The 12,500-nt window shown below is 40.0% G+C and overlaps 1 protein-coding gene across 2 annotated transcripts in view; it reads right to left on the bottom strand.

Annotated features, from left to right (window-relative positions):
• LOC138004039 (long-chain-fatty-acid--CoA ligase 1-like) overlaps nt 1-12,500 on the bottom strand; it is a 45,658-nt gene that overhangs the window by 6,840 nt on the left and 26,318 nt on the right. For both annotated transcript variants that reach the window (XM_068850430.1, XM_068850431.1), the window contains exons 13-23: nt 12,161-12,212; nt 11,271-11,353; nt 10,018-10,072; nt 8,451-8,546; nt 7,641-7,713; nt 6,525-6,616; nt 4,733-4,849; nt 4,540-4,593; nt 3,822-3,911; nt 3,377-3,478; nt 2,987-3,058 (exon numbers count right to left, since the gene is read on the bottom strand). In XM_068850430.1, coding sequence (XP_068706531.1) covers nt 2,987-3,058; nt 3,377-3,478; nt 3,822-3,911; nt 4,540-4,593; nt 4,733-4,849; nt 6,525-6,616; nt 7,641-7,713; nt 8,451-8,546; nt 10,018-10,072; nt 11,271-11,353; nt 12,161-12,212 — 886 coding nt within the window. The remainder of the gene's footprint in view (nt 1-2,986; nt 3,059-3,376; nt 3,479-3,821; nt 3,912-4,539; nt 4,594-4,732; nt 4,850-6,524; nt 6,617-7,640; nt 7,714-8,450; nt 8,547-10,017; nt 10,073-11,270; nt 11,354-12,160; nt 12,213-12,500) is intronic.

Below are 12,500 nucleotides of genomic sequence, written 5' to 3'. Positions count from 1 at the left end.
CCCTGAAGTCACAGTTTTCTTCACTCTACTCAATTCTCCGTTAAATCCTTTAGTTTATTGTTGGCGGTATCGGCACATTATGAAGAGCACTTTAAAGAGAATAGTCAATGTTCCCGAAGAATAAGTTACGACGCAAGGGTTCCTTTTATTTTCAAGCATTTTTGGCTAGTTTTAGCTTTTATGAAATTATGCAGCTTTTATAAGGACAAAGGGATAAAGTCAAATTTCGTTAACTGAACGTTACATGTCATCGACAAAACAAGGCGTTATTTAAGACTCCTTCGGAATTCTTAAATTAGGGGTTGTTGGGGTTAATTTTTTTGGAACGAGTGAAGCATTTTTTTATACCGTTAGAATAAAGCTTGAAAGTGAAGTATTAATATAGCTATCTCTTTCAAATGAATTCCAAGGATGACCCCTTCATACATTTCAATCAGTACTAAGAGGACGCATGTCACCTGCTCTCAGTGTAATCGCTTAAGCTCCGATGGATCGAACCAGTACAAAAAGTAGAACTAAATCAAAAACTCGATTTATTTATGTTTTGGTAGGCGATGGTCGTGGGTTTGTGTGGTAAGCAAGATACGCGACGATAGTGGCGTGCGCACGGCTGTCCTATTGGTGAAGTTTATTTCTCTTCTTAACATAGTTTTTTTTATGTTATGCATGGAGGGATAGATAGTAATCAGTATATCAATACTTTGTATATTACTATGTATAGTATGTATATCAATAATATTTACAAATAGATAATGAAGATTTGTATTAGAGTCCTAGTCAAAATTAAAACAATTATGTACTATAAAAGTGTTCTTGTGAGTATTAGTTTTGCATTTCCCAAGTGTCGTTGTCGCTACAAGTATTTGTCAAGGTCACGAACGAGTGAGTGTTATAAAAGAAAATCACTTTTTCGACGCTCTCCTTAAGTTCAGTGCAGAAATGGGTTGCCTCCCACGCAGACTTTGTTAGGGTTTCGTCACGCGTTCCTCCCCACGAACGTCTGCTGAAACGAAAAACCACTTCCGTTCAACGGCTGTTTGCCTACTATTTAAAGAAACCAATCAGTATTGACTTATTGCGTTGTGCATAGCCAATCAGATGCTGCGACAAGCACAAGTTTACCCAAAACTGGAAAACGGCCTCTGATTGGTCCGTAATCGAGGAACGGACGAACGGACGAACGGAAGTTTCGTTTCAGCAGACGTTTTTGGGGCAGGAACGCGTGACGAAGCCCCAAGAACGGCTGCAGGGGAGGCTGGGAATTGGGATACGCGGCTATCGTTGAGCAAAGCGATGGAGTGATTTTGTTGAGTATGTCACGGGTAAATTTGAAATTCAGGTTGAAATGATTTCAACCTCTGTAATTTTTATTTTAAACTACAGGTTGAAATTGAAAGTAGGAAACATCAACCAAAAAGTCCTTCAATTGTTACCAAGTACGTGTATAGTGGTAAGTAAATCGGTGCTGGAAGTTAAGGGATGTGGTTAGCGTAAGTTATTTATGAGTTCGTAACAACGATAATCTTAGATTTTTAGCATTCTTATAGAAAAATTTGAAAGCAGGGCAGCAGGGGTGGCGCAGCAAATTTCCCTTTCGTAAACGGTCGTTGTCATTTCTCAGATCGGTCCTTGCCATTTGAAACGGTCGATGCCATTTATAACGGTTGACTACACACTTCACTTCAAAGAAAATTAAAAGAAACAAACCAGCGAGACACAACTCCCAGTAACCGCAACCTTTTGAGTTCTTAGACCTAATGAGTGTAATTCAGAGCTAAAAAATGGCATCGACTTTTTCAAATGGAAACGACCGTTCTGAGAAATGGCAACAACCATTTCAAATGGCAACGACCGTTCTGAGAAATGGCAACGACCGTTTACGAAAGGGAAATAAGCGGAGGCGCAGTGCACGTGGTGGCGTAGTGGTGAGAGCACTCAGCTCCCATCAGTGTGGCCCGGGTTCGATTCCTGATCCCGGCGTCATATGTGGGTTGAGAGTTTGCTGTTGGTTCTCTCCTTGCTCCAAGAGGTTTTTCTCCAGGTACTCCGGTTTCCCCCTCTCCTCAAAAACCAACACTGCCAAATTTCAATTCGATCCGGAATGCACGGACACATGTTAAACGAGCGTCCAGAGCGCTCTTAAGGTGTACCGTGGATAAACAAATAAATAAAAATAAATGCGACCTCCTTTGAACAACAAGGCACGAATCCATGCTTGGTATTCTGAAGATTCACAAGGAGGAAGGTGAAAGGCAGTACCTTGGACAAACGAACTGTCATGATGGCGGAAGGTCTAAAAACGAGTGACTGATAAGAAAGTTGTGGTGTGTTTCAGATGTCAGACAGTTGGGGGCTTTTACTGAAGCACAAGACGTAGACGTTTTTGACCCACGAACAGCAATCGGAAGTGAACTGTTTTCCTCGTTGATTTGTCTTGGCACTGCCACATTTATTTATTAATTATTTTTTTATTTATTGCTAAGTATCTTTTCTCTATTAAAGACGATTAGTTAACATTCTTGGAGGGACTGCTGTGCGGGGATGTGAAAAGTTCACTTCCGGTTTCTAAAAAAATGGGTAAATGCTTTGTTTATAGTGGAAGTGCACTTAGCTATAAAGCTGGTTCACAGGCATCCCACTTTAAATAATCTGTAAGTAACAATTCAAACTTAACAGAAACATCATTAAGAACTCCAACTGGCACGAGGCAACCAGTTGGCTATTTTCAAAGCGTGGTGGAGTTGAATACGGGACAACCGGAAACAAATCCAAACCAGAGGTTAGAACAGGATTCGAGCTCAGGGCAACCGTATGCAAACTCAACGCCCTAATCACCGCACCACGCCGCACTCCTTCTGTTCGTATAACTCAAAAACGCTTCGTGCTTAAGCTCCCTTGTGCCCCTGAATTACAGCTGTAGAGATAACTTTCACTGGTAAAGTATTCGATTGAAAACTTCTCTAACATGACAATGATTTAAACCAACCTGTTCTAAGGAATTCAGGCCTCCCTCTTTTCCCTTCGCCCGCATGTCTTGAAATATGGTCTGGTACACAGTCTGACAGAAAGACATAGTTTTTCTCAGTCTTTAAAAAAAAAACCAGTTTGCAAGTAGAGTAATAGATTTAAAAGATAAAGGTCAGTGACCAGGTCTCAAAGTGAGGCGAGGCTGGAATTAACCGCTTTTGTTGATACAAACCTCTCGTCTCTTGTGACGATGTAAATGCAAATAAGACGCTAAATTGAACCTCGTTGTGAATTCACTGGCCAGGTCACAAAGCGCACAACTGAAAAATGCACAGAGTAGCTAACGATGTGCCTGAATAAACTGCTCAATTTTCCCGAATTGAAGCGGACAGACGCCGCAACAAATTACCTCATTTTGACAAAGCTCTTTGATGCCTTCCTCGAGTCCTTTACTTCGGGCCCAGGTCTCAAGAACCTCAGCATCCGGGACAACAATTGCCACCAGAAAAGACTGCAACAAGAATTTATTTTCTTAATTAATCAGGTCTTTGCTTTTCCCACCCTCCGGAAACTGAGAGCAGCTAGACACTGTAGAGAGTGGTGGTTGTGGGAATGCAATAGATGAGCTCGACTTCCGTTTCCGGTGATGCCTAGGTCTCTGCGGCCGCACTATTGAGCTTATTTTATAGCTTGTACTTAATACTTCACTCAACATTGTCATTTATCTTCTACATCATTTCGGATGACACTGCTATGACGCCGTTATGGCAACGAATTGCTATGTCAGCTCGTTTAAGTAATTAATGCAATGTTATTAGCCAGTTGTATCGGGGAAACTATATGTAGCGCTTTACCTTAAGACTATTGCCACAAACAAACACTTGTGCAATAAATGGACTCCTCAAATACACGTTCTCAATTTTTTCTGGAGCAATGTATTCACCCTGTTTCGATAGCAAAAACAAAGTTATTGCAGCCGTGAATAACCTGATCACAATTTGTAACAGTAATGAATGGAAAATAATTTAAATAAATGAACACATGTACTTTGCCGTTGATGGCCTTTTTTTCAAGTGTAAAAGCCATCACGTCACGCATGCGCACAATTAATTGGCAGCAATGGACAGCTGTTTTGGCCTTGTTAGGACTCATCAGCATGGCATGGCCAACTTAACAGGTGGGTGTTTTTAGGCACTGCGCATGCGTGACGTGATTGCCACACCGGGTTTGGTGTAATGGAGTGTTCACCTTGCTTTTTAATGGTTTTCGACGGTGATAATATATTTGTATTAAGATTCAAGGATGTCGAAATTTTTCTCAACGGTGTTTGCATCACAACAAAAATAGGCTTTATTTTGCAGGACAAGGCAATTAATTTTTTTTTTAAAGACCCAAACGAGGATAAGTTGAATAAAAAATGAAACTCACCACTGAGGAACAACGTTGAGAAATATTCTGACGATGACCCCTTCAACCAGTGGTGAAGGAGAATTTGGAAGGGAGAGGGGGACGAAATGAGAGCAAGAAGATACTGGCGACACAAATTATGTAAAAGAAAACGCTAATTCTTACCTGAGACAGTTTGAATATATTCTTCTTTCGATCAATTATCCTCAAGGTTCCATTCTGCGACGGAAAAGAAATGTCATTACGACAATTCACAATTAAGTGTCAATTAAATGAATTATCTATGTAATCGTGTTCGACAAGGCTTTTTAGTCCATTTGTAAGTAAAGATAACTACATTACTTAAGTGTCAATTTACCGGAAGCCACTCTCCAATATCTCCAGTGTGGAGCCAGCCATCTTTGTCGATTGTTTCAGCGGTTTTTTCGGGATCCTTGAAATACCCTTTGAAGACGTTAGGTCCTTTCACACAAATCTAAAGGATGAATCGAAGCAAATGAAAAAATTAGGTAAAATCCTTGATTTATCGATGATGACGATGATGATGTGTGAAAAGTGAGGATAAAAGAAATGTCATACACATTATATTTTATATTATATTATGTGGTGTCGTGTCGTGTCGTGTCGTGTAGTGTCAAGTCAAGTGATGTCATGTAATGTCATGTCGTATTATATTTAAGTATAACCTTCAGCGGTGAATATAAGAATACCGCGCTACCCGGTGAATATAACATTTTGGAGGCGCGGCTGCTACGCTAAGCAGCACTTTTCGTGCTATTTTATTGTGTTTTAGCGCGTTGTTTTGCATTTTCTTGATATTCCCCGCTGAAAGAAACACTAAAACAATTATTCTCCCCAGGCTTAGTGAATATTGGAGAATGTTTACCACGACTACGCCTCGGTCGATATTCACTAATACTTTTATTATTAATATTATATTATTTATTGACTTTATCAAAGTCTAAATCTTATTTCGCTGGACACAAGGGTAGTACTAATTAAGGAAACCTTAAATCAAACCATTATATTTGAAGTAGATTTAACGCGCGGGTTACAGTAAACCAATCAAAACTCGAAGTAATTAGACATAGCCGACACAATGCGCGGGAACATTTGCACGCGCGAGCCACAATTGGTTTTGGTTTCACTTCTGATTGGTTAAAAAAGTGGCGTGAGATCTTTGAACCAATCACTGACTGAAGTAATTATAAACCAAAGTAATTAACTAATTACTTTCGACACTCAATTGAAAACCCCGCTCTATCTCCTATAGACACCTAAAAAAGTTAAACGGTTTCAACGAGATTCGAACCCATAACACTTTGTGACGCTTATGAAGGTTGCGCAAATACCATCACCTGCACTCCATGTTTGAACAGATCGACAACTTTTACGGAGGAACTTAATCTCAGCTCAGGGGCCCGTTTCTCGAAAGTCCCAAAACTTTACGGGCCATTTTTGGGTGTCACAATTCCCTCTGTATCTCAAGAACGGAGAGGATTTAAGTCGTCAAACGTCACAGTTATTTTTTTTTTTGTTACCTTGAAAACACGTTAAAAGATCGGCTCTCCAAAACAAGCGATAAATGGCTTTACGGGCCCGAAACGTTTTCGGGACTTCTAAGAAACGGGCCCCAGGCTAGAAAGTAGAAAACAAACTTTCGAAGATCGGAAGAGCCAGCGCTTTCGTGTGCTTGCCTAGAGACAATTTCGAGGTGGAATTTCGAAGCAAAACCGTAGTATATAGGGACCACTCACGATGTCTACAATGCACAAGGTATACCAGGCTGTGTTTTGATAAGAAACACTTTCCTTTCAAACACTTTTGGTATACTTGATTTATGGACACGAATGATGTTTCGAAAGTTCTCAAAACTGCAAGAGCTGAAGATGAGTGCAATTTGAGAACTTTCAAAACATCTCGAGTGACCATAAGTGTTTACTCTCCCCATTCCCCTCGCCGGCTTGCTCAAGCGGTTTCGCCGCGATGTAACTTGCGCGCGCGATTCACAAGTGAGCCTGCTCGCAGGCTAAATGAAATCTGGCAACACTGATGGTACGCGGATCATTTGGTACTTACCATCGCACCAACTTTGCCCGTTAGAAAATTCAACCCAACTATATACAATCAAAACGTTGCACTCGTCTCACCTCCCCCTGTCCATTTTTAGCAAAGTACTCCATTTCCTCGGCGTCAACGACTTTGACAATGTTGCAGGGGAGCGGAGGACCAACATGGCCAACTGCAAAAGGAATTTTATTTAATCGTTAAGTCTTCTAACGCTAGTGCACTGACTGGGGACGCTGTAAACTGAAATGAACAAATTAACGCAAATCTAATCAAATGTTGGTTTTTGAGGACAGGGGAAAACCGGATTATTAGGAGAAAAAAAGAAATCGTTTATTCGATCAGATGTCAGCACAACCTTGTTCCCAGTGTCTCTCTTCTCCTTTTCCCATGGAGCGAACAGTTAGTCGCTCCAAGTGAGACCATGGAAACGAGGTTGATGAACAGCAAAGACGGAGAAGTATCAACGCTCATAAAAATATCAATTCAGGTAATTTTACAACAAGACTCTTCTGAGCTCGGGTTTAGGAAAAAGGTGAGAATGCGAACGATCAATAAGATACGAACAAGAATTGACGGATGGGCTTTGCTGTGTAACGGAAGAAATGCAAAAGTCCTTTTTCTTCCTGAAGCATGTTTTCAAGTCCAGTGACTAGGAACATAATCTTATCTTCACAATAAAAGACTTTTCCTTGTTATCACTCAGGCATTTAAAGAAGGGAAGAAAACAAGAGAAGGAAACCAAAAATATGAAACTCTAGCATCGATCATAGACTTTTCAAAACACCAGCGCGAACTCATTCAATTGACTCGTTTCACACAGGGGCCATGTTGAGTCCCGAGGGACTAGAAACTTTTGTTTTTGCGCGGTAAAACTCGTTTCCAAACACATGAAGTCGAGGCTAGGCCTACGAAATCTGTTGTCTCTAGCCAACATAGGCCCCCCGCGTGATAAGGGTCCACAAAACGTTTGTCCTTGATAAAATGGCTGCTAGTTTTGCAACCTTGAAGCCACTGTTATGATGAATAACGTAACAGTTTTTCGGGGGGTAACTGCGCTATAAATGAAAACGAAGGCAAAACAAATCAAATATATGCATCCTGAAAAATACCATTCCACCAAACACTTCCCCAGGGCTTTTCTCTCCCAAGAGTTGGAGGACGGAGAAAGCCCTAGGAACGAGCTTGTCATGCCAGACCTGCAGAGGGATCATTGTACATCTGGAAGGTGACTGCACAGGTAGCCTCGGTTTGTCCGTAACCCTCAGAGAGCTGAAAAAGCAACAAAATAGATTCTGTCCATTTCATGAGGGGTAGATGGTAGATCAAGGTCGAGTGTGGTACTTATTTTGTTTAGAAAAGAGTTAAATATTTGATCAGTTATTGGTGTGATAAATCGTATCTTCTTGTCGTTGAATATAATAAAGTATTTTATAACAGCCGTCGCGATTGGCCCAATCCACGAACCTTAAAGAAGCACAAAGCACTGAAGTTATATTAGCACAACGCGAGTGACGTTGGTGCAATTTTACAAGCGCGTTGATTGGCTCGAGCTAGAGTTTAAAGTCCACTGCGCTGACGACAGACACCTCATTCATTAGAGGGACGCTGATTTTGATAAACGCCCCGAAGTGTCGTCCAACAGCTTTTCTCCCCAACTTTAACATCACTCGTGTCTAGTATTACAGACGATTAACGTTAGAAATGGTCCTCTTAAACTCTGCTCTTCAAGGAAGGATTACCGGTTCTTGGATAGAACACGAACCCTAAAACTTACTTCACTGTTGAAATAGACAGCAAATGCTCAGAATTAACGGGACTCAAAACGAGCCAGAAGCACTCATTTGGGTCTTGTTCTTCTTATTAGTTCATTCGTGCTCTAGCAAATATTTTGAGCGTGCCTTATAACTATCCAAAGAACGGGAGGGGCCTTATTTGTTAAATACTGGATTGGTTAACTGTGCACACATCAGACTGCAGTAAATGGCTATGGTATATTGCATACTCACTCGACATCCCATGACACATCTGGTAAATGACGTCACCTTAGCTGACAAGGGAGCCGAACCACAAGAGATTTGACGCACCCGACCCCCGAGGAGATTCTGTTGGAAATAAAGTGTATTCATGGACACACCTCTTGACTATTGGCAGACACACCCGCTTATTGGCAATTCCTTAAGGTAGTCTTGTTCTAAGGTTGCAACTCAGAGGAGTCTGATGTTGACCATTAACGACTTTGCCAGCATAATTTGAAATTCGAGTAAGAAGATAGCACTGGCAGGATGATCAGCTTTTTTGTTGTTTGAAAGTAACATCACCAGATTCGTGCCTTCCTCGGATTAGACACTGAAATATAGTTCCTTTCCTTTCCTCAGATCGAAAAAAAAATGACTTTAAAACGCAGGGAATTATGTTTGCACTCACATTTATTGAATACTTCCAAAGAAAGCGTTTGTATCCGAAATAAATGAATTTCTGAATTGTTAATTTGTGTTTTCGGCAATACTGCTTTCATGTGACCTATTACGGTTTCCTTATTCCTTTTATAGAAAATCTCAACCGCAGCACATTACAATTTAAGGACGTTTCCTACTATTGTTCTTGCGCATACGTTCTGTGCATCTAGCGGTACTCCGTTTTCCTATGGACCGTGTTTACTAACACAGGGATATTTTTCCGCGGTTTAAAACTACGCGGAGAAAGTAGAACTCAGCAAGTACTTTTGGTATCCCAAAAAAAATTGGGCTCAACCATGCATTTTTCAGAGATAATTAAGCTGGCAATTTGGAAAAGAACGCATGTAAATGTAAAACGCTTTGTTTTATAATGGAAGTGCACTTAGCTATCAAGCTAGTTTACAGGCACCCCACTTTTAATAATCTGAAATAAACAATTCAAACTTAACAGAAACATGAGGAAGAATCCCAACTGGCAGGTAGGGTTGAATCCGGGACATGCGGAAAACAAATCCAAACCAAGAGACTATTAGAACGGGATTTGAACCTCGGCCAACCGCATGCAAACCCATTGTCCTAACCACTGTACCATGCTTTTTACCAATATCATTGATTACCGGGTAATTATCTTTTAAAAAATGCGTAGTTACCCCAAATTTTCTTTTTGAATTCCAACAACACCTGTTAAGATCTGATTTTCTCGCATATTCATGCATACACCGGGCAAAAATAATACCTTTGAATTAGTAGGCACCGTCCTCAACATAGCGACGTCCAGGGAATTTGAACGGCGCAAAGAATAAACGATTCTTAAGTCTCATTATTTTATGCGGCCTAAATTAAATTGTTTGTTAATGGAAGTGGAGAGTCCCTTTATGAAAAAGTAACATGATTTTAAAAAAGTGATCATGTTTTGAACCGTAGTACGAGATTGAAAAAAATATGTTTACTGTCTGAACACGCATGGTATACCATAGAGTCCAGACAACCAACTTTGCTTAATTTAAGAGGTTTTTTGTTTCAGAGTTGACGCAGTGTAAAGTCCACATGCGCTGAGCTCTGCGTTTACCTCCTCAAGCGCTGTGTTAGGAAATTAGTAAGGTAAAAGCTGTCATACCTGTATTTTGCGAAAAACTAAATAATCCCATACTGTATTCTTGCTTATAATTCCTCTGCAAAAAGAGAAAGAGAGACAACAGAGAGAGCTTTCGAAACACATGCAGAAATTCCTCATATCAGGAGGCATGACAAAGAGCGTATAATTTCATTGTATTTGTGGAACGGCGTTTTTACAGACCGAGTTATTTTTAGATTGATTTTCCCGCGAAACCAGACCTTTCCAGCCAATCACAAGTCTTGAAGTTATTACCCATACGATTGAGGATGGTCACTCGTGCAGGCCCAATCTTATTTGAGGACTGGTCTATAAAAATAGCTCCATCTGTAAAAATGCCGTCACATGGACCAAGTATAGGAGTTTTAGGGTTCTGGTTGCTCCTAAAGCAATCACGACTCCATTTGGTCTTCTTCCATCTAAGGTTATGGATTGTTATGTTCGTAATTGGATCCGGCTTTTTTTTCATTTGTTTGTTTTGTCCAAAAAGCAAAATGGCCGCAGGGGAGCCACGTGACAAATAAAATCCACGCTGCCGTAAATCGGTGGCGAGAACATTTACGTCAATCGTGACAAAAAGCAATATATAAGGAGATTTTCTGATGCTTTGGCCAGACTGTGAAGTCCTGCGAACGTTATACCCGAACAAAATGAAATCTGTCTACTTTAATATATAGTATGCAAACAACAAAATGTTGTTTTATCGCGTTCGAATGTTTCCTTAGTTTTAACCTCTATATATATAACAATTTGTTCAAGACGACATTTATGCATCTGTGCTCAAAGACCAAATTGTCCAATCAGGTTAGGCATCTCATCCGACGGCATTTCCTCCACCTGTATAAGTCCATGCATCAAAAATAGGTCTTTTTCGATACATTGAAATTCAGCTTGAAAGAGAGGTTTAGAGGAAAAAGACAAAGGAAAGAGTAAAGTGGATGATATGTAAATATTCTTCACATTCATTCCAACGTGTTTCTATTGTTTTTGTCCTCACTGCCTCACTATCAAGCTGAATATCTGATATATTTCGAAAATGGCATATCGGTTTGCACGCGTAGCAGTCCTCTGTAGTCGAAAATGCGCTTACCGTTTGACCAAAAGACCCCCTGTGTCATGCCACACTCGTACCAGTCTCGTACCAGTTGGAGTGAGGATTAAAATGATAAATAAGAACCAATGAAAATAATGCGCATTACAGATGTCATTGGATTAAGAAAAATACTTCGCACAGCTCATCTCAAAATCGTAATTACCTCTTCAAATCATTCTCTTTTGATTCTAGAGCTTTCTGGAAAATCCATGACTTAACTTTACTCCCTGCTACTCCTGCCGTAACCTGTTAATTAATAATAATAATAATAATAATAATAATAATCTTATAATAATAATAACTCCAATCGCTTCCTAACTGAACGCAAGGGTCGTTCTCGTTCTGGGGAATATTGTCCCTAAGTCGTGGCAATACGGACCGAGCGCAGCGAAGTCCATACTGCCACGATTGAGGGCCACTATTCCCCAGAACGGCTAGAGCAAGGAAGCTTTCAATTTTCACATTTTTCATACTATTAGCTTTCATATAGCGGAGGAGTGTTCATATCAGTATAGCCGTCTTCTGGTTTGTGTTTGCACTTTTCTTTTGGTTGATAAAATCGTCTATGGCTTCCTGGGTTTCGATGATGCCTGTTTCAGTTTCTGCATCAAAAGTTTCCAGATCTTAAGGATATTAAGATGTTCGTCTGAAGTCTTCACCCACCTTTGAAATCGGCAAAAAAATCAATTTTTTAGCTTTTCTGGTAGTTTCGCTGTGAACAATGACAGTATTCGCAATTTCTTCGTAATTTTAGTTTCAAATAATCATGTTGTTCCAAATTATTAATTTGCCGGCTTTGCTCCAAAACAAAAATACACTGATTGGACCATTTCCATGGAAACGGTCAGTACTGCAAAAGTCCGACCGAGAAAGAACCAATCAGAGCGCTGGGATTTACCCAAGACTGGCTTTGCCATATAATAAATGCAAGTTACATGTGAAAATATCAACTTCATCAACAATATAAACGACGGCAACGATTTTTTACTTTGTATTATAATGTGACATTTCTTCGCATTTAGTGTGGCTCTGTCCTCTATTTGATGAAAATACCTTGTCATAAATTCTGTTCAGTAGTCTAGGAACTGCCGAGAAGAACGTCGGTCTGTACAAAAGGAAAGAAAATATAATGAAAAGACTAGATGTCCAAAATATAAAGGATTTTATAAGTAATGAGCCAAATTTACCTGGTCCAAAATAATTTTTTCCAGTATTACGTCAACATCCATTTACTATATATATGTACATAGAAGCAATCCAATGTAAACTCTCATTGTACCTGAAGAAGGATGGTTTGGCCAGCCGAAATATAGTACACCACTAAAATCAAATCTACGTTGTATCGGCTCTTGCTTAAAATATTTAGTTTCTCAACTTGTAATTACGCCGATCA

The sequence above is a fragment of the Montipora foliosa genome, chromosome 5, assembly GCF_036669935.1.
Source record: "Montipora foliosa isolate CH-2021 chromosome 5, ASM3666993v2, whole genome shotgun sequence".
Lineage (NCBI taxonomy): Eukaryota > Metazoa > Cnidaria > Anthozoa > Scleractinia > Acroporidae > Montipora > Montipora foliosa.
This window is presented reverse-complemented; position numbering and strand designations above follow the sequence as displayed.